Here is a 22,772-nt window from a genome sequence, read left to right as displayed (position 1 = left end):
AGAGATGCCCTAAGGAAGGCAACTTGGGTCAGACAATATCGTAACCGGAAAAATCGCAAGGCCGGGACAGAGAGAGTTCGCTCTAACGGTTGCTCCGTCCCCAGGGCCCCAGAGCTGCTGCCTGCAGTCTGCTAGATAGTGGCTCGCTTTTAATTCGAAACAAGAAGAACTTAAGAATCGAGTCAACTTTCCGTTCTCTGCTCCGTGAGTTTTCATTCCCAAATGGCTTCTGTTCGCCACCGATGATGCGCGCTCGCGCCGGTTAACGGCACTTCCGGGCAGGGCAGGGTAATATTAGCATGGACTCTGGGAATCGGTGGCGGGATACGGGGAGGGGGTGGTGCACGCATCTCTAAAACAGAAGCATTTCAAAGCGACTGTCATGTCCTAGTTTCATTTCTTCAGATGTTCCGTGCCGCTCCCCGTCAAGAATCAGTAAGAAGTGGTTTCTGCGTTTTGGTTCTGCAGACGATTTGGTAATCAGCCACAATCAGATCGTATGGCTTGTTTTTTTTTCCCCTCTAAATATACACAGAGATCCTTTGTAGGTTACGTTGGACTTTTCATCTCCACGTGCCTTTTGCGAACAGGCACTTACGAATCGCAGTGTCTCAAGAAAGGGAGTCGGATAGAAGGAGGCGTCCTTGCAGTCAGGGGTTTACAGTCCCTGGAACAGGAGGGCCCCAGCACACTGTGCTTCGGAGCCCCAACTTTCAATCAGTTGAACACCTGCCCTGAGGGGTTCGTGTGTATTGTGGGTGTAAATAAAAGTGTGGGGATCTTTCGGCTTCCTTTTATTTCCTGGGACAGCCGTCGGACTCTGAGTTTCCTTGTCTGGATGGCACGAAGTCAAGGGTGAGATGAAAATCTGCCTCCAGTGTTGTCTCCAGCCCCACTTAGAACCAGTAGGATAAACAAATCAGATTCACTTTTCCAGAATAGGTCATGTTGTGTTTCACATTTAAAAATAGGAACGAATGGGGTGCCTGGGTGGCTCGGTCGGTTAAGCGTCCGACTTCGGCTCGAGGTCATGATCTCGCGGTGCATGGGTTCAAGCCCCGCGTCGGGCTCTGTGCTGACAGCTCAGAGCCTGGAGCCTGCTTCGGATGCTGTGTCTCCCTCTCTCTCTGCCTCTCCCCTGCTCACACTCTGTCTCTCTCTCAGAAATAAAATAAACATTAAAAAAAATTCTTTAAAAAAAAAGGAACAAATAAGTTTGGAAGAGTAGAAGCCCGACTTAAAGCTTCTTAACATCGATCGGCATGTCCCACGTGTAGTTGCTGGTGCGATTTCTGGGTCCCAGCAGGACTGATTCTTGCCCCTAGCATCTCCGTGTTCCTAAAGGAAAATTCATGCATACTCAACTCCAGTCTGCAAAGGAGTTCAGAAAATTTAGTCATTCCGGTTGTGATTTTGTACAGATGGGTCCGTTCCCTGGGCCTCCGTTGTTTCTGAGAGGCCGCAGGGCCATCGGTGGGGGGCGGGGGGCTGCTGAACGAGGAAGGCCCAAGCGTTACAAACCCTTGGTCTTGGGTGGGGACGCGCACACCTCTGGAGCATCTCTGGAATACACGGTACTCCTTTCAGACCCGGCAGGGTGGGGTACGGACAGCACAGGGTAAAAAACGCAAGTGAGACTGTGGATACTTGTCAGGAACTGCGCTGTCATTCTCCTGTGACAGCTGGCTGCCATGTCGATGGTGGCTTCTGGTTACGGAGCCCCACAGGGTGGGAGGGACAATACTGGCCACTCTCCACGTGCCCACTCAGTGTCTTTGCAGCTCGCTGGCGGGCACCTTTGGTCCGTGCACTCGGGCAGACTCCAGGCTCAGACACGTTGATCTCTCGTCCTACCCTGGGCCGGGACCCCGTGGTGCCTCCGGGACGCAAACACAGACCTGTCTGAATCCTGGGGCCAAGATATTTTTTCCTTTTGCTTTCGGACAGTCTTTAAGAAGTAAACAAGGGTATTTACAGGCTGAGCCCAATGAGTATTATTGCAGCAGAGAACGAGAAGATAAATCCCGAGGGCATTGAGGATTGCCTGTCAAGTATCCTAGGTGAACTGGAATGCGTCGAGTGACTCGTCACCTTGGACGGAGGCTCTTAGGGCAGGACGATTCTTTATTGTCACGATTAGCAAGTGCCCCCACGTCTTTCAGATGCTGGTACTCCAGAGTGCGGCGGTGCTCCCCGTGTGGAAGAACCGCCGCTGGTGTGGACCAGGAGGAGTGGCCCCATTTTTCTTGACCGTGATTGGCTTGGGAGGAGGCACATGGCCAGTTTGGGTCAACAATCCACGGGGAAGCCAGCCGCGTGGTTTCTAGAAGAGAGGTGGGGAGGAGGTGGCTCTCTCTTCTTCCCCTGCACTTTATCCCCTCTGGCCGAGAGTCCTGGGACTCAACACAGAGTGTTGAGAGGGACGGAAGGAACCTGGGCCCCGTAGGGTGGTGTTGCTGCTCCCTTAACCCAGGCTGAGTGGCCGGTCCCCGGGAGCTCCCTAACTAGGGACAGGATGGGTTTCCTTACGGTTCATTTCATCTTAAGTAGGGCTTCCTGGTCTTTGCGTGTCCAGGCAGCCGAGTGGGTAAAGCTTTCCTCAGGGAACAGCACCCGCTGGGTAACTTGGTCCGCTTGTCTGTGGGTGTGAGATGATAGTGTGCTCCTTAAAAGTAACAAACCGGGTGTTGCCGTGGAGGAAGGGAGGCAGGTTAAGAGTGGTGGCCTTGGGAGGGTAAGTAACGATGCTGGATTTGCCGTGTAGATTGGTATAGGTGCCACGTTGGGATTTCCAGCATCGAGTGAATCCGAACCAAGAGGGATGGTCTGTATGGCTCATCAGACCGAGAGACTGAAGAGCTCCCGGGATGGCTTAATGTTGGAGACAGAGGCAAAGAGAACCAAGGGGCTTTGGGGGAGCTCATGGAAGGTGAAGAGGGAGGAGCCCACACATGCAGGTGTCCCCTCCCCCATACCCGGCTTCTCTCGCGACTGTGTCTGAACTGGTGGTTCTCGACCGGGGAGAATTCGCCCGCCAGGGGGCACTTGGCAGGGTCCGGAGGCATCTTGATGGTCACATCTGGGAGGGCGCTGCCGGCGTCCAGAGGGTAGAGGTCGGAGATGAAGGTGAACAGCTTGTGGTGCACAGGACGGCACCCCCAATAAAGAACTATCTGGTCCCCGAATGGCAACAGTGCTGAGGTGGAGAAGCCCTAGCCTAGAGAACGGATACTTTTGGGAAACAGGTTGACCAGCAGAAGTCGAGAACAGTCGGGATTTGAGGAGGGTACTTGAGACTTTAACTGTTACGAGGCCCGTGCCAGGCTGCCTGGCAAACGAGCACGTAAAAATTTGGGGGTCGGGGCGCCTGGGTGGCTCGGTCAGTTAAGCATCCGACTTCAACTCAGGTCACGATCTTGCGGTCCGTGAGTTCGAGCCCCGCGTCGGGCTCTGGGCTGACGGCTCAGAGCCTGGAGCCTGTTTCAGGTTCTGTGTCTCCCTCTCTCTCTGCCCCTCCCCCACTCACTCTCTGTCTCTCTCTGTCTCAAAAATAAATAAACGTTAAAAAGGATTTTTTTAAAAATTTGGGGGTCCTCCCCCCTCCCCGTGTTCCAGGAGCTGCTCTCAGGGTCTAGAAGAGTCGGGACACAAAGTCAGCCCTCCTTGAGGGAAAGTTCTGCTCGTGACTGGCTGTCCTTCCTCTCTCTAAAGGGTGGTGCCTACCTGAGTGGGGACCATCGAGGGCCAGGGTCGTATTTCCATGACAATGGTTTGGTTGCATGTGGGGGCTTCCCACAGTGTTTTTGTCAGCCGCAATCCGTCAGTGGGGTGCCAAGCTTGGACCCCGCCCAGAGTGGCCATCACACTCTTCCTCCATCCAGGGCACTAAGGTTGTCCCGGGCGTTGCTGTGGAAACGGGAAGAGACGCCCCTGCTTACCAGGAGAGGATGAACTCTGTGTGAGAAGAGACGCTGTCTCTGGTGTCACTGGTGACCTTCACTGGTGACCTGACACTGGTGTCTCTGGTATCACTGGTGACCTTCACCCAGAATCAGCCACGGTTTGCTGTTAAGTGAGGTTGAATTTCTTGCAGATGCTCTTCTGGTGCTAAATGTTAATCAGTGAAAGCATTCTTTTTTTTTTTTTTTTTTACATTTATTTATTTTTTTGAGAGACAGAGAGAGACAGCATGAGCAGGGGAGGGGCAGAGAGAGAGAAAGAGACACAGAATCCGAAGCAGGCTCCAGGCTCTGAGCTGTCAGCACAGAGCCTGACGTGGGGCTCGAACTCACGAACCACGAGATCATGACCTGAGCCGAAGTCGGCCGCTTAACCGACTGAGCCACCCAGGCGCCCCAGTGAAAGGCATTCTTAATGCTCTGGTTTTTTTGTTTGCTTGCTTGTTTGTTTGTTTTAAACAACATAGTGTGCCAGTTTTTGGACTTCGTGAGAAGCTAGGTCTGCCCTAGTTACGTGGTGTAAATCTTGTGGTTCAGGTTGAAGTATATAATACTGCATTTCATCACTACTATTTTTCAGCTTGATTTACTGCATGGATAGTAGATAAAGCTGCTGCTTACAGCTGTAAGTAAAGAATGGAAATGCTTATTAGTGTTCCGCACCCAGATTTTTTATTACATTTTTGTTATAAATATTTCATTGGCCAAATTTAATTCAGTGCAGTGGAATTAAAATGTAATAATGCTATTGATTTAATAAATGTTGGCATTCTCCTGTCCATTTTTAGATGAAACTAATATAATGAGAGTAATTTCCTAATGAACACACGAGCACCGGATCACCGGTAAAACAAAAAGGGGGAACAGTGTGATAAATTGGACTGGATCTTTTTTTTTTTCTTGCAGCATGGCATATCATGCTGATACGAGGAAAGGAATTAAAGCGTAGTTCATTATATATCAATTTGAATGTAATACTAATTAAAACCTTCCTTTGACTTTACTGAAGCCTATTTTTAGAAATTATGTAAATTAACCGAGGCCTTTGAAAACGGGCATATGCAATGTTTGAGTTCCCCGAGGACCCCAAATGCTGGCATGTTGGCCCCGGGAAAATGACGCCGTGCGGTATTTTTTGTGTAGGTACGATATACACTAAGAGATGTGGATGCTCAAAAAATGTGGCAGGGCCATACTGCAGGGCTGCTTTTTGTCCATTTTGTGTCCTATCCAACGTAAGTGAAAAAGGAAGCACCGTAGAATTAACGATTGAGGCCCACGTTGCCGCCACTGGAAAATTTCCCGTGGCGTTTGACTGCGGGACTTGGGTTAGGAGTTTGGTTTCCGCACCGGGAGCAGTTCACCGCTTTTCTTGCGTGGAGATCCTCACCAAGTGCATTTTAATTGCATTGTGTTAATTAGTTTGAACTCGCTCTCCCCGCTGCCGCATTCTTCATATTGTTGTCTCGCGGGTGGTGTATTTATCTAACGAAGCGGGGGTGGGGGGGGGGAAGCATCGGCTATTTTAGGGAGTCTGTGGTCCCCACATAACCTGCAGCTCTTCAGGCCCCTAACATAACTGCAAAGAGAGGAGTCAGGTTCAAGCAGGAATGTGGCCCACGAGTGGGACCTGAAAGGGTGGCAGTTTCCGTCTTTCGAGTCTTCTCTTTCCTCTGTCTCCTGCTTCCCATATGCTCCGTCTCCTTGCGTAGATCAATACTTAGAATCGTTTGTCTGTTTTATAAAGAGCGCCGGGGTTTGCCCTGAAGCTTTATCGCTGTGCCAGAGAAGTTTGGGCTGGTGCTTACTCATGGATGGCTAATACTAGGACCGCTCCGTGCGGTGGTGTTTCTTAACTAGCTGTGTTTGATTCTTCGGGAGCAGGTCGTGCCTTTCTCCAGGCGTAGCGATCGTTCCCAGGCAGGGACTGTGTCAGAGGCTGACGTCGGAAGAGGTGGCTGGCCGGCGTGGACCTGCCGCCCCTCGGGGAAGGCTCTGAGCTGGCTCGAGGAGGTCGGGATGCTCTGACCTCAGTGTGTCGGGTGAAAAACATGAGACATAAGCCCGAACCGTAAAGCCAAACAACCAAATGCACTGGTGGTTTGTCCACTCTTTTTTTCCCAGCGTTACACTTTAAAAAAAAAAAAATTTTTTTTAACGTTTATTTATTTTTGAGACAGAGAGAGACAGAGCATGAATGGAGGAGGGGCAGAGAGAGAGGAAGACACAGAATCCGAAACAGGCTCCAGGCTCCGAGCCATCAGCCCAGAGCCCGATACGGGGCTCGAACTCATGGATCTCGAGATCGTGACCTGAGCCGAAGTCGGACGCTTAACCGACCGAGCCACCCAGGCGCCCCCCACCCCCACCCCCACCCCCAGCGTTACACTTTGTCAGGAACCACCTCATCTGCTGTCTCTTCATTCTGTATAGATTCACCCACCCGTAACGCGTAGTATTTAAAATACTACTGACCGATTGAGATTCATCAGCCAGGAACATTTGCCGGGTTAACCGTGTTTATCAGACCAACCTGTCTGGGTTAACGTTGATAATGTTGTGATAAAATAGGCATCGATGAAGGATGGCTTCCTTGGAAAGCACCACAGGCATTTTGCAGCACACGCTTCTTCAATCCTCATTGCTTAAAGCACACACGAAAGCAGTTAGTAAAAATCATTTGCCAATTTTGGATGAAGGCTGAGTGTATATAAACATTTCGAGGGTAATTTTTAGTGTCCGAAGCCTCTGACACACGTTTTTCATAAGCTGCTGAAAGAGTGTGATGAATTAACAGTGAAAATTGGAGGTTAAGGAAATGATCGGTATTAAGAGCTGTTACTTTGTAACCTGGCAAGATGTCTGGGGCTCCTGGATGGCTCAGCGTAAGCGGTTTCAGCGTCAGACTGTTGATTTCGGCTTAGGTCATGATCTCACAGTTTGTGGGATCGAGCCCCACATCGGACTCTGCGCTGACAGAGCAAAGCCTGTTTGGGATTTTCTTTCTCCCTCTCTCTCTGTCCCTTTCTCAAAATACATAAATAAACTTTAAAACCAAAAAAAGGGGCGCCTGGGTGGTTAAGCGTCCGACTTCAGCTCAGGTCATGATCTCAAGGTTCTTCGAGCCCCACATCGGGCTCTGTGCTGACAGCTCAGAGCCTGGAGACTGCTTGGGATTCTGTGTTTCCCTCTCTCTCTGCCCCTCCCCTGCTTGTGCTCCGCCTCTCTCAAAAATAAAGATTAAAAAAAAAATCAAGAACAGAAATAAAACCTGGCAATATCTGTCTTTGAGATAAAATTTTAGGAGCCTCTAGGCTCTAACGGATTTTTTTTTATTTGTTTACTTAATTAACAATAAAGAAAATAAAAGATCCTGTTTGGCCTTTGCTTCCCCATCCATTGTATCACCTGAAGCTAATCGTGGATGTAGTCAGACAATTTGAATTTGAATCTGGCTTCTCTTGTTAGCTCCGTGCCCTTGCCGACGTAACTAACCTCTCTGTGTCTTAATTTCCTCCCTGTAAGATGGCTACTACCCCATCATCTCTTGTGAGGGGGGAAATGATAATACAAGGAGGTGCTTAGGGGCATTTACAATATATTGCCTCGTTCCTGTTTCCGTGATTGATATTATGTGCCAAACCATGACTTTTGGTGTAGAGTCCTTGCATCTTTAGTAGGAAAGCATGAAGCTCTTGGGTTCTAGAGACAAGGAAACTGATGGGGAACAGAAGTTGATGTATATATAATCTCTGTTACATTGTCGTGCGGCTGAAAATAAGGTTCCCTGAAGAGCGATTGTTAAGGTAGGCTGGTAAGACAGTCCTCCAATGAAATGAATGGCATTTTATCTCTGATCAATAGAAAGCTACTTTAGGGCGAGAATAAAATGTGTAGCGATGAGTGTAAATGGGAATGACATTACCAGCATTTCTTCGAATGAAAGTTTTTCTGTAAGCAATTTCAGTGGACTCCAGTACATTTAAATAAACAGTATTTCTTGACTGTGACAGGCATATTTGTGAATGTACTGAGCATTTAGTAATCCCTCCTGATTTCAGGAATAACATCATTCTTGATCCAATAATTGTGAGGTGTGAATGATTCTCTAGAGCTTTGCAGAGGCCAGAATGCATCTCTCAAACCACAGTGAATTTTCCATTATCTCTCGGTAGATAATCGGTTTGGTGAATCATCTTCAGGGGCCAGGAGCTCTCCCTCTTTTTAACACCGAGAATGATTAGCTTGTGTTTGCGAAAATGAATGCATGTACTCTGACTGCATTAGCAGCCTCAAGTAAATGGTCTGGGGGCGATTAAATTTGGTTTTCAATGAGAGTATCAGTACCTTTCCTCATATACCAATATGAATGTACCTATATATGCACACACACACAGAGCTCGGAAGGTCTGTGTGTTGTCTTATTTTGGAAATTTACTGCCGTTGAATTCTTTAATTATCTTAAAAATAACTCAGTATTTTTTAGGACTATCAATGACTATTTTGCCTTTTTGGATCAAACTGACATGCCTAAATCTGGTATTTTAAGGTCCAGCCTCCTGAGCTAAATTTACCAAGCCACTTTCCCATAATTTTTTCTTTACTCTCCCGAGTCATATTCATACTCCAAATTAAGATTCACTCCTGGAAACCCTCAGATTGCCATTATCATAGCAGTAGTGATTTTTATATGCTGCAGGAAAAAATGTTTATTCTGGAATTTCTTCTAAGCCTGGATATTCCATAGCTGTTCTTTGTCTTTTTCCTTCTCCCTCTCATAATGTGTGTGTGTGTGTGTGTGTGTGTGTGTGTGTGTGTGTGTGTTCTTTGCATCTCTGCATGTGTGGTACTTTGGCAATGTCTTATGCACACTTATTGAGCAAATGCTACACTCTGAACTTGGAATGAATATCAAAAAGTCATCTAGTTTTGGACATTTCCTCAGCTTAATTCAATAAATGCTTGTTGGGGTCCTAACTGGGTGAACCGCAGAACATAAATGAGAGAGTTATGCATTGACGGGGAAGTATTGCACATAACACATGGCCTTGTGTCATGTTCGTTTCAAGGTCTCCAGGGGCCCGTGGGAGGTTTCAGTCTTTGAGAAGACACTGTTCTGCCTCTTGTAGTATAAAGTTTATGACATCATGGTTCATGAAGAACATAAACATTAGAGCAGTGTGTATATGGTCCTAATCAAACTCATAATCCTTATGTGTCTTTGCTTCTGGATGTAAAAGACTGTGTTGTGTTGACTTACCTTTGAAATGGGTGGGATTTTATACATTGGAAGATTTGTCTTTCCTTTAAAAAAATTTTTTTTAACATTTATTCGGTTTTGAGAGAGAGAGAGAGAGAGAGAGAGAGAGACAGAGTGTGAGCAGGGGAGGGGCAGAAAGAGAGGAAGACACAGAATCCAAAGCAGGCTCTGGGCCCTGAGCTGTCAGCACAGAGCCTGATGTGGGCCTCGAATTCACAAACTGTGAGATCATGACCTGAGCCGAAGTTGGAGGCTTAACCAACTGAGCCCCCCAGGCATCCCTCTTTTTTTTTTTTTTTTTTTTTTTTTTTTAATACCGATTAACTACTGATTAAAAGTGACTTTAAGAAAGTGAAGGGTAGGGCTGTGGCTACAGAAATGTGTTGTATAATTTCTGGGCTTGTTTCTGAAATTTAGACTTCCAAGTTTAAGAGGCTCTTCTGGATAGATGTGGATATTCGAGACCAGAATATAAACATCTGTGTTCGAATACAGGTACCCATCACAATATCTGGATTCCTTTTTCAGTATATTAAATGAGAGGGTTGAAGGATTTTCACATAGTTTGGGACAAAAACAGATGCATTTCACAAGTAAGAATTTTGTGTGCTTGCATGTAATTGAAAGCTAGTCAAAATAGTTTACGATGTAGGAAATCCAAGCCCTAGATGACCATGAAAGACTTCTTTGTAAACCTTTGCTCACTAAGCATCATTTTTAAATTGTTTAAAAATATTTTAATGGCAGGGTACCTGTGTGGCTCAGTCAGTTGAGCATCCGACTTCAGCTCAGGTCATGGTCTCACTTAGAGTTTGTGAGTTCCAGCCCCACAGTGGGTTTTGGATCCTCTGTCCCCCTCTTTTTTTCTGCCCCTCCCCTGCTCACTCTCTCTTTTCCAAAAACAAATAAACATTTAAAGAAATATTTTCATATCATTGAGACAGAACACCATTTTAATTATTTTAAAAAATACTAATGTCATTAACATTTTATTTTTGTCCCCCGTTTGGCCATGTGTGATTGTGACCTGAATAGTATTTTTTACGGATGACACCACTCGGTGGTTGACCGGCGCTTGGCGACTCCAGGAAAGAGGGAACAGAGTGTGTGATATCTGCACAAAATGATCCCCTCTTTACCTGGAGATACGGTTGGATGAGGTAGACGCAGAAATCATGAACGACGAACATTTATAACACCAGCCGCAGGTGCCAAAGGAGAAGGTTATCTGAGGAGCAAATTCTTGCCCTAAGCCTTGATGCTTTATTTCTAAGGAAAAGCGGCCATTGCCTGGTCCCACCCGACAACTGTGTGTAACATAAGGCACCTGTTAAGGGACATCTAGCAGTGTAGGGTGACTGGTCCCATAGACTTTTCAGCATCAGGAGTTGTGATGGAGAGACCTTCCGGTAGATATAGGGTGAGTGTAAACTTGGCTAAAGACTTCAAGTCCATGGTCAAGGTCAAACGGAGAGCCTGGGATGTCGAAGGGTTCTGGCAGTCCCGTGTCAACCCTGCCTGAGAAAGCTGCCTCTACTCAGAGCAAAGGTAGGGACAGAAGTATATGTGGGCACACAGCTGAAGTCAAGAAAGGCTGAAGATGGCAGGTAGACCAGAAGCCCAGAATGTCGTCAGGAACCTCTCAGCGGAAACAGAGGGGAAGCGAAAACAGGTGATAGAGGGAAATTGCAAAGAGAGCAGATCTGGTGGTGGAGGCTGCCAAAAGTTATAAATGTTCTATTATTGGTGAGTCACATCTCTAGTAATGAGAGGGAACGGTGTAACAGGGAGGGACATCTGATAGCAGAGAGAAGCAGAACGTCTGTGAAAATACTATATTCGTCTGGGCCATTTATTAAACAGTCGACCCTTGAACAGCATTGACCTGAACTACATCTACATGCAGATTTTTTTCTTCGATAGATACAGGAGAGTGCCGTAAATGTATTTTCTCTTAAGATTTTCTTCCTAACATTTTCTTTTCTCTAGCTTACTCTGTTGTGGGAATACCGTACGTCATGCACACAACGTACAAAATATGTGCTCATCGACTGTTTATGGGATTGGTAAGGGTTCTCCTGGTCAACGTGAGGCTCTTAGTTAAGTTTTGGTGGGCAGTCAGAAGTTACGCGCCCGTTCTCAAGTGTTCAGGACGTTGTCTCCCCTGTCCCCCCGCATTGTTCAAGGTACCAATGTGTCATTAGTTCCTGAGGAAAGTTCTGTATCGTCAAGCCGTGTAAGAATGACTGCTTCAACTTGTTGACTATATTCAGGTAAAGTTGTGTTATATTACGGTTTTGAATAATTCCTTTTTTTCAAAAGGGGAAAGGGTTTTTGAACTTAAAAGGGGAAAAGTGTTTATCTGCACAGTTCACTGATGTGCGTGCGTTCCCACTGGTAGTGAGATGCTGGGTGTGGGGGTGATATGGATGTCCGACAGGAACGTTAACTTTTAATCTTGTAATTCAGGTGTCAGCGCGTCCTTTGTGGTTCAGGGTTACTGCTTTTCTGTCATCCCCCGTGCTTTCTGGCTTTGCCCTGGCACTGTGGTCGATCTGCATTATTATGTGTTAATATGCATTAACTCTCTATATGGTATCTTTTGAGGTTTTTTTCCCCCCTGAGCCAGTTTCCCAGCCACCATTAAAAATAAACGCCATATTTTCAACATAAAAATCATCTCCTGCATGTGAGGGGTGTTTCCTTGTGTTTTTCCTTATATGCATCTAATCTCTGTGCAGTGTTGATCGTTGAGTTCTGGAAGAATTGATAAAGGCTGGGAATGGGCTAGTTCTTCCATTGAGTTTTTGTCATACGCTGTTGCACTTTGGACACATCCCTGCCTGTGGATCAACCCCTCACCCCTGCCGCCGCCAGATGTGACACTGCTTGCTTCCTCCAGACCTAGCATTTCTTGAGCACCCACCGGGTACGGATACCTTTGCAGACTGCGGTGACGACAGGAGACGGGGTCCTTGTGGTCTCTGGGTGTTCAAAGCCTGCACCTTCGTTGGTGGAGCAGTGGCTTGGCGGGGGGTTTGTAAGCGGTTCTCTGGTCTCGTGCGCTCCACCGACGGCACTGACCAGCTTTTGCAGGGGGAGCAGCCCCAGCCCCGCGGGGCTCTGCCCGATCCTCAGGGCTGCACGAGGAATGACACCTCTGAATTAATTAAAAACCCCCTGGAGGTCTGCAGATAGAAGCAAGTAGTAGATCCCTAGATAGGTTTGGTGCTTCTCACCCAGGTGATGAATTTAGAAATGGTAGGATTTATTTGTAGCTATTATTTCCCCCAGGGACGGGCTGCGGATACGTTTCTTTATCTGCTACCGTTTGCACGGACTGTGAATTAGGAGGTGACCTCCGTCTCGGCCAGATAAATCTTGGCATCCCAAGTCCAGCCAGCCTCCTCTGTTGCCGTGGAGGGAAAGCGGGCACTGACATTTCTTTGCTCGAGAAGGCAGGGGAGTTCCGTCTTGCACACAGAAGGTTGCCGTGAGCGGGTTTTAAAACTGCCAGACACCTATTAAACGGGCTGTGGCTCATCCTGATGGAGCCGGAGTCGGGTTCCGATCGCGGGCAGAGCTGTTTGGACCTCTACAGGCACACATTCCCCAGATGGGCGGCTGACCACCAGGAACTGATAAGCTGTGAGCTCTCAGGCACAGGACGCGGGGACAGGCCGTGTCACCCACAGGGTCTCCTCGAAGCCCTGGGGAGTTACCTCCAGAAGCACGAGGCCACGTTTGCTGAAGATGTGCCTGCTGTGTGTTTCAGATGACTGATGGCCCCCATTACTCGGCCGAGCTTCCGTTCTAGCGCCTGGGAAGATCAAAGCACTGCCGTGTGATTTTTTTCTTTTTCTTTTTCTTTCTTTCTTTCTTTTCTTTTTTTTTTTTTTTTTTTTTTTTGGGGGCTTAGTGTAAATTCAAGCATGGCCACAAAGGCTTGTTTCCTTCCCTCGGAAAAGCAATTTAGCCCACAGAAAATAATTAAATCCGCAGTATCTTGCAATAATGAGAAATTTGCAATGGGGGAGGGTTAATTGTTTCAATCCGATTTTAGTTACCCAATAAAATGTCTAAGGAGGGCGTCCAGACAGTGCCCGAGTTCATGCACAACACGGCCGCTTTTTCAACCTTTCTGTCGCTTCCCCTGCAGGATCATGCAGATCTGAGAAGCCATTTCTTCACGGTCGGGATGAAGCTAGAAACAGTGAATTTGAGCGAGCCCTTCCATATCTGTCCCGCATCAGTGACCAAGGTGAGCCTCCCGCTTTGCTTTCCACCTCAGCCCCCGTGTTGCTGCTCACAGCTGACCGGATGAAATACGCGGTTGCAGGGGCATGCCGTGGCACCCCTGCGCCCGGCGGAAGGCACCTTCTCGCCAGCCCCGCTGTCACTGGTCGTAGAGAACGAGGCTGGTCACCTGTCTCCCGTTGCAGCAGAGATTCGGGGAGGGCAGACTGTAGACGCTGGTGTCCCCGAGTGGCCGGGAAGAAGGTCCAGACGCCCGCTGGGTCTGCCGCGACTCTGATCCACCTTGCACTGTTGGCCGTGGCCACCTCAGTGTCCCTGTTGGTTCCCGTTATCTTTGACACAACATGCTCGTGAGTCACGCATCGTCAGCGTTGCAATGGCAGCCTGGTCCTCTCCCGCTGGCAGGCGTTAGAGTGATGTGTTTATAGTTCGAACACCCGAGAAAAAGGCGGAAAGCCGATTCCCATCTCCAGTGTGTCCCCTCACCCTGTCCGCTTGCGTTTTGTCACTGGCTTTCATCCACGAAGGGAGGAGCCTGCTTTTCCGATTCGCGAATTTAAGACAAAATTGCCTTTTAATGTAAAGTCACTGTCATTACGGCCCGATGGGCTTTTCAGATTGTAATGTCCCTTCCCCGTCGAGGAAGTCACCTGTGGAAGTCACACCTGAAGCACGTGTTTCTACCTTGAGTGTCCTCTTACAGATGGCGGGAGAGACCAAAGCCACATTCTTGCCCAGTGTATGTTTTAGTTAATGGCCTTTTGTGAGGGAACTTAATTAACGGTTCAAAACTCAATTCCATTTTCATTTCTGTCACTAAGGAAGCCTGGATTTGTTAATACAGGGGTGGGCGTTTCAGAGTCATTCGGCGTGGTCTTTTTTTAATTCACGATTTGGTAAGATGTACGTCACAATATGGAAGACGGTTGTGATCGCGGTGTTTCTTTTCTTCTACATAGGTTTTCTTTAGAACGTAAATTACTTTTACATCACTGCTGATTTACTTGGAGAACAACTGGCCCGTGAGAAAAAAAAATACGGAGTGATGCTTTCCATGGTGGTTTCTAGGGTTGCGATTTATGTTCCCGGTCATAATACCATCCGTTAAAAAGCTTTTTTATTTAAGTTGACCTTTGGGGGTTTTCCTCGTGCATTCTGGTAATTGCACATTTTCCCAAAACTGATAAGTGTTACCTTGCTGCACGCTGCCCAGAATTTCCCTTTGTCCCAGCAGCAGCTGATGTGGTAATGCCAGCTGCCCATTTATCTGCATAAATGTTACCCTGTCCTCATTCTAAGAGGCAACAGTGTCCCCTTCCCCTGGTATTTATACAGTAAACGAAAGAGAGATGCCGATGTGCTCAGTGTCTCCACAGAGGACTCACATTTTTATGCCTGCAAATAATCGTAATCTGTACCGTTAGAATGTGACATACTAATTACGGATAGTCTCAGCCCAGATACTGGTGTCTTGTGGGATAGATTTCCAGTGACAGTAGCTTGGTTTCACAATAAATAAGTCTTATTGGGGGTGGGGGTAGGGAGGATATTTTCTCTGATTTTTTTTAAGCTACAGTTTCTTTTTCATTTTGTGTCTTCTTACCCTTTCTACGAAGGATAAAACGCTCAGTCTTTCTGTTCCGCACGAACCCTTTTTGGCCCTGTGGTGTAGAACACACGTGGATTGGACTGTATGCTTTGGCCTCTTAGGACTTAGATGGGCAGGTTCAAGGTCCCCCCGCATGTAGTGAGATTTCAGGATGTTCTAAGGTGGTAGGTATTTATAATTAGACATAATTGTCTTGACGTCGGAGAAGGCTTTAGAATATTATGTTTGAGAACATAACGCTGTGCTGTTACTACTCATGATAATGAAAACTTCATTTTCATTTTCCTCAGGGCTTTCCTTCATGACACAACTATTAAAGACATAAATAAATAACATTAAAGCCAACAGATAAAGCAAGTAACTGTGTTTTAAATGCCCAACCTTTAGCAGGACGGTGAGATTACAGATTGTGTGTTTGGGGATCCACTGATGACAATGACTATCATCTGTGTCTGTGAATTATATTGTGTTGTTTAGATAAAGAATCTTGGTTCTGTTTCTTTCAAGGCTGGCTCTGAGCTGCACAGCCTTGGGCCAACAGGTTAACTGCTCTAGGTTTTAGTTCTGAGACCTACAGGTTTTGGACCAGATTGCTCAGTGTTTCTATACCACGTGGGACATGAACCCTGATGGAGTTGAGGAAACTGATTCAGCTTTTCTTCTGAAGTATGTGCACACGAATATGTGTTTTAATAGGTTTTGGAGATTCCTCAGTGCCCATGCTCACAGGGTCTAGTGGTGCTAACAAATTCTGCCATCAGAATTCCAGGTTTTTAATATATACGTGTGTGTGTGTGTGTGTGTGTGTGTGTGTGTGTGGTGTGTGTGCATGTGCATGTGAGATTAGATCCCTCTGGCATTTAATGTAGGCACTATTCTGGACAGTGGGAATGTGGACAAAAGTCCCTGCTTTTACAGAGCTTATATTTTAATGGGTGATGGTAGAGACTAAGGAAGTAAATCAATAGAAAGTTACATGTCAAATGCTAAGGAGAAAGACACAGCAGGGAAGGGACCAGAGGAGGCTGGAAGGCCAGAGTGTGGGAGGGAAGGTGTGGTTTTGAATCGGGCTACAGAGGGAAGAGCTTACCGGGAGGGCGAAGTTTGATCCTTTGCTCCATAAAGTCTCCTTTCAGAGGCAGATCTCAGGCAGCAGAATGAGGGCTATTTACCAGAAGTAACTTGAAGAAGAACAAGACTGAGTGTGCGTTCCTGCTTTGATTTTAATTAGGCTGCCTCCAGAAAAATATTCTGTACATGAGGGAGCCAGGAATCCTAGTTTAGGAAGAGTGTTCCAAGCCAGACAGTGGGGTTCTTAAATGATCTGCTCTGAGGCCGTGGGTCCCTGCCGTGGACGTGGAGAAACCACTGACCTTCCAGGGCCCATCCTGGCTTTTGGGTTTGTCTTCCTTCATGAGTGTTTTTCTTCCAGCACTGACTGTCCCTTGACTTCTCTAAAATCACTGACGTCGTTTTGTGCTTTCGTATGTACACGACTCACCCGCTTATCTTTCCATTAAAGCGGCCACAGTGATCGACTCTTGAACTGGATCATTTTGGCGCTATCCACTGAGGTGCCAGGCTGTGTCGGAATCCTTTCGATGAAACCTATTTGTTGCATTTGGAAGCTGTGCCAGCGTTTCATACCGGCATCGTGTGATAATCCCGAGGAATTAACCCTTGGCTCTGTGGTTGTTTTCTCTTTCAGGTTTTTAACAACCATTTTTTCCAAGTGACTATTGACGACCTAAGACCAGAACCTAGTAAACTCTCAATGCTGTGCCATGCGGATTCTTTGGGGATTTTACCAGTACAATGGTGCCTTAAAAATGGAGTCAATCTCACACCTCCCAAAGGTCTGTATTCCGTGAAAACGTGCAGGGTTTGGGTGGCTGAGGAAGGTGGCGTCACCGAAGTGTGCCTCCGATGATCTCGAGAAGTTTATGTTGTAAACGATTTCGATTGTGGGAAAACGGCACGTCTCACAGGTGGCTTGACACGGGACTCTGTCACAGCTCCTTCCCGTGGCGAGGTGCGTGACTTCGGGCTTCTGGAGAAGTCCACTCTGTCCGCCGTGGCTCCCCATCCGCCGTGGTGTGCGGGGGTGCTGGGGTGTGGTGACAGAGGGTACAGCTAAGCCATCGAGGGCACAGCTAAGCGATCGAGGCTGAACGCTTGAAGGTGTTCGAGAAGTGGCGTTAGAAACGCAGCATCATGCGAAAGAAACATTTCTCTCCGTTTTTATTTCCATGAAGTTAATTTTCCCCCAAGCTCACGGTCTGGTAGCCAACAGTGTGATGCTGTAACACATTAAAATAATTAAGTCGGGAGCCGGGTCGCACTAAAACCATGTCAAACTGGAACCCACGAACCACATTCTTGGTAAGTACCTCGCGTGTCGTGGGGTGACGTGTGGTTTGCTGCCCCTTGCAGATCTGACGCTCCTGCAGGGAAGAGAGCAGCCGGATGGAGGGAGAGGGGGTGGGAGGGAAAACAGAGGGGGTGATAGAATAATTGCAGGAAGAGATGAGATGAATAAACTTCCTGCAGGATTTTAACAGATCACAAAAAATGCAGGGGTTCTGTGCTGCCCTTTCCAGATCCCCAGGGCCTGGATTATTTCTAGCGTTCCTCACGCTGGGAGGTTAATGAATACCCACAGGTTAAGTTCCAGATGCCTGGGGGTCGTCGTGCCCCAGAGGCAGCCTTTGCCCCTGCTGTACCTGCCTGGCCCATCTGTGCCGTGCTCCGCTGGCCGCTCACCGCCCACCCCCCATGCTCCCCGTGCTCATCCCCACCGGGCGAAGGTACCCCCACGTCAGCTGCCGGTTCTTCTCCTTAAAGCCGTGCAGCAGCGGAATGTGGTCTCGTTAGAGCACGGTAGGCTGGTGCAGACCACTCCCCGAACCGTTCCGAGTGCCTGGGTCAACGGCGTCCTCGAAATGAACCTTGCCCTGGCACGAGGTGGAGTCACAGAGCCCGTGTGACCCGTCCGAGGCCACGCGGGTGGTGACTAACGGGAGAGGCGCCCTCCCCGATTCTGTGCTCCGCGGCGGAGAGGACGCCAGTTCCCGAGGGTCCTCGCAGGGGACCCTGGCCAGATCGTGACTGTCAATCAGATGGGACGCCTGCCGGATTCCACGGGCGCTCTGCCGCGTCAAACCAGTGACACAAGGCTGGATATCTTTGTAATCCTCTAGCATGATAGGTTTCTTATCACGAACGATCAAGCGGTAGCAGATCAGAGAAAGGTCGCAGTCCTTTCCTGCGTGACATTTAGCAACAGGTCACTTGTTGAATCTCACAGTCAGTCCCACACACGATCTCTACTCCTTCCTGACTTCTGTGATCTGAGCATTTGTGCGGATGGGTCCAGGTCGTCGAAGAAAGACTTCCTCCTGGATATCTAAAATGCTGCTTGGTTGGAAATTATGCATTTTGGCTGCTGGATTATTCCATTAAGCAGGGTTTTCATGTTTAACACTATCTCTAGATTTTTTAAAATATATTTCTTATGAACTGATTATACTGTTAGAAATGCATTTTAGAAAAGAGACTGTTGGCATAATTTGGGTATTTATTTGGAAAGTAGGTGTGCCTCTTTGGAGAATTGCATTTCATGATGTTTGGAGAAATACAGTTGGAGAATTAGAATTCTAGGGAATAATTGTCCCGGGGCCTGTGATTATAACAAAGTCTTGGCTAATTTATTTGCTGAGCTCTCACCATTTGGGGAGAATATGTTGAGTATATGTTACGCACATAGTAAAACCTATTTTTGTAATTAAAGTGCATTAAAATTGAGAGGGTGATGGTAGGGTTTTTGGTAGATGTGATTTTATGGTTTGCTTGTGAGCTAATTTGTTACGGGTCTTAAATGTCAACAGCGAGGCCGGGGATCATGCCGTAGAATTTTTTCAAACACCACTCTTTATTAACCTACGAACGTATGTGCTCTTCTTATAAAAGTTGCTTTTAACTCAAGTTCTGAACTTTGTACGTACAGTATGTCGGATTTATTACTCACATTGGGAAGTGACTTTAGATGGTTTCTTGTGTATATGCTTTCACGAATGTGTTACGTCGTTTAGATTTCCGTTAGAACGGTAAACACCACTTAAAATTACATGCTGCCTGATCCCTAAACAAAAGATATTATCCCCACTCATTCCCCAGTGGGAAGGAGCTGATGAAACAAAAGGTATCTGATGGTATGGGAGATCTGCAGAGAACAGAGACCCATACTTACATTGTTTTGAATCTGTTTCTTAAGTTAAAAAAAAATTTGTCTCCATGGGGCGCCTGGGTGGCTCATTCGGTTGAGGATCCAACTTCGGCTCAGGTCATGGTCTCGTATTCATGGGTTCGAGCCCCACATCGGACTCTGTGCTGACAGCTCAGAGCCTGGAGCCTGCTTCGGATTCTGTGTCTCCCTCTCTCTCCGCCCCTCCCCTGTTTGTGCTCTGTCCCTCTCTGTCTCAAAAAATAAAATAAAACGTTAAAGAATCCAGAAAAAAAAATCTGTCTCCAGACTTTAGAGACAAGTAGTGTGTAAGCTAGAATGGATAGGAAGGTTTCAGGATGTCTGGGAGAGAAAGTGCTTTCCTGGTAAGCAAAGGACAGATCCTTGGAAGTTTTGTTCCATTAGTTTAAAACTAGCAAACAGCCATTCACAATTATAGACGCTATAAAAAGTGATGAAACAAGTAAATAAACCTGTGAAGCAGAAGTGTGTATACAGGTTATCAACCATGACTTACGATTTTTAGACTATTTCATTAACCTCTTTGGTGTGTAACATCAAGGATTAGTCGTAGAAAAAGAGGAGTGAACATCCTACCCGGGGGGGGGGGGGGGGATCTTGGTAGAAAATATTAAGCTTTTGCATTTATTGTAAATCGGTTGTAAAATGGGTGTGCAGAGGCTAAAAGTGAATCACTTCCTTTAGCTCTCTGTCCCCGCTGTTTGGCCATCTTAATAGTAGGCACGTGAACCGTTAAGATGATTTAAGAAGTGAAGGTGTGGTTTTATTATTATCAAGACTCAGAGTAGTGAACCCTAACTGGTGTCCTCTTTTCCTGAAGACAAACCTCAGACACTGACCGATGAATGTACCCCATTCGGTAATCTGTTATGTTTCGGACGTACCACAGGGTACAGAAAATAATAAATGCACATAATCTCCTGGACCCCCTGCCTTGAGGGAACAGATGCTGGCATTTGGCCACATTGGAGTCAGATTTTTAAAAAATGAAATAAAGCATCATAGAATATAATAGAAGACCGAGTCACCGCTGACCGTGTGTTTCTCACCTAATTACTGCATCGGTGAATCCCGTCAGTGTTTTCAGGATCTGACCATGTGTCATCACGACCACCCTGGTCCAGGCCACCGTCAGACGTCTCCTGGGTTACTGCAGTGGCCTCCGGCATTGCACGTGTTCTTCAATGAGATGCTCAGGCTGGTTGTGCTAAGGTGGAAATCGCACACGTCCCTCCTCTGTTTAGACTGTCCGAGGCCTTGATAACTCAAGTATCAGGTCAGTGGAGATTCCAGGTCATGGTCCCAGCCTACAGCGCCCACTAGTTCCCTGTCTGGCCTCATCTCCTAAGATGCCCCCCACTCCAGTCTGTCCAGTCCCGCCTTCCTCCTTGCCATTCCCGAGACCTGGCCCTCCTCCACCCCCGCTTAGGTTGTCTGTCCTTCTTCCATCTGACTGAGGTGCCGCCTGGCTGGGGCGGTCTTTCTTCTCTGTCCTGTTTAGTGTCAATTACAAATCTCTACCCTCAACGTTTTTATCTCCTTCCCTGCATGGCTTTGCTGCACAGAATTTATTATCATGGGAGATACAATTGCTGTATATTTTCCTTCTTTGCCCTGGTTTTTATGTGTCTCTCCAGCGAAGTGAAAGTTCACCGACAGCAGGGATTTTTGTCTCGTTCTCTGCTTATCCTCACTGGCTAAAGCAGTGCGGCTCTCGGTCCGTATTTGTTAAGCGTTGAATGTTGCAGTTCTGCCTGTATTCCTCCCCTTCCCTCCCCTGCCTCTCTGCCGGGTCTCCAACCGCCCCACCCGTCTCCCCCCCCCCCCCCATAACCACCTTCCTCATCCAAAGCACACTCCAGGCTCTGAGCACAGAGCCGGACGCGGGGCTCGAACCTAGGAACCGTGAGGTCATGCCCTGAGCGGAAGTTGGACGCTCAACCGCCTGAGCCCCCTCAGGCGCCCCTGCAGCAGATCTTTTTGATAGGCATGTAAAGAGTATCCCGCTATGCCCACCCTTATGTAACTTTCCTCCTGTAACATTTTGCAGATTTTCCTCCGTGTTGATGCGTATAGATTCCTTACTCATTTTGCTGTTTTATGAATATACGTTAATTCTTGAAATCCATTTCCCGTTTAAAGACATTTGAGGCATTAACTCTTTTCTGCGTTGGGAATGGTACTCAGAGCATCTTTGTACCTGTGCCCAAAGTGAGAGATCTCTCCGGGGATATACCCAGAGAGTGGAGTTGCTGGAGATCCTATTTGGCGTCCTCCTCACCGTTCTGTGATATGCTGGGGCGTGCACAAGTGCCATCCTGACGCCTGGGAAATGGGTCTCCGGTTTCATTTTGGTGTCCCTAATCTGCTAGTGCCGTGGAGCAGTTCATCATACGCTTGTTCACAATTTGTGTTGCCTTTGCTTTGCTTATTATATTGTTCTCCTTTTTCTTTGGATCGTAGAAGTATTTATATGTTTGAGGATGAATTTCTTCTCTCGCCATGCGCGTCACAATATGTAATAGTCTAGCCTGTGGCTCGTTGCTTCACTTTCTAATGGTATTTTATGTTATATTGGAATATGAAACGATAATGTGGTCAAACCAGCCTTTTCCATTATGATTTGTCTATGGCTTTAGATAAACTTTGTTTTATTGATGTTCTATGTTTCCTTTGGCAATCCTGCGGTTTCATTTTCTGTAGTTAGCTTTTTAGTGTACTCTCGGAGTTAAGTTTTGCACGGCACGAGGGATGAAAAGAGGTTGCTTTTATTTTCTCACTTAGGTTGAATTGGAGTTTCAGATTCAGCCATTGCCTCAGCATCATTCATTGAATAGTGTGCAGTTTCCTCGCTGATGGGTGATGCCCCCACTAACACGCATCCGGTCCCTTCGAGGGCTGAGAACCTTATCTGTTCTTAGTTCTTCTGCTTCATTGCTGTTTGTCCGTCTCTGCATAAATACCTCACTTTTAAAAACCGATTTTACTTTATGTCTCGATATCCATCCAGTGACTCCCTCGACCTTTTCTTCCTTTTCAAAACTGTCTTAGTTGTTTTTTGCAGGTTATCGTATGTGAATTTTAGAACCAGTTTGTAAGACACTGTGAAAAAAACCCATTGGATTTTGACTGACAGTGCATTGGACTTAATTAATTAATTTAGAAAAATGGACGTTTTATTGTGTTACCTTTTTACAATTTTTTTTTGCTAGTAATTTTCCTAGATACTTCCTGTTCGCTTGCTGTTGTGAATGGGTGGGGTTTTTTTTTTTATTCTTTTGATTTTTTTTTTATCGGCTGTGGCCAGTCTAATGGAATATACCCCTGGTTTTTGTTTGTTTCTTATCCAGCCGCTCTCCTAGGCAGTGTGGCTCCAGAACAGTTAGTGTAAGTAAGATAATGGGTAAGCCGATTGTTGAAGGT

General features: G+C 47.0%; 1 protein-coding gene across 5 annotated transcripts in view; it reads left to right on the top strand.

Annotated features, from left to right (window-relative positions):
• Positions 1 to 22,772, top strand: part of SFMBT2 (Scm like with four mbt domains 2) — a 227,747-nt gene that overhangs the window by 129,051 nt on the left and 75,924 nt on the right. For all 5 annotated transcript variants that reach the window (XM_049626785.1, XM_049626784.1, XM_049626783.1 and 2 more), the window contains 2 exons: positions 13,379 to 13,480; positions 16,794 to 16,941. In XM_049626785.1, the coding sequence (XP_049482742.1) occupies positions 13,379 to 13,480; positions 16,794 to 16,941 (250 nt within the window). The remainder of the gene's footprint in view (positions 1 to 13,378; positions 13,481 to 16,793; positions 16,942 to 22,772) is intronic.

The sequence above is a fragment of the Panthera uncia genome, chromosome B4 (assembly GCF_023721935.1).
Source record: "Panthera uncia isolate 11264 chromosome B4, Puncia_PCG_1.0, whole genome shotgun sequence".
NCBI classification, from domain to species: domain Eukaryota; kingdom Metazoa; phylum Chordata; class Mammalia; order Carnivora; family Felidae; genus Panthera; species Panthera uncia.
This window is presented reverse-complemented; position numbering and strand designations above follow the sequence as displayed.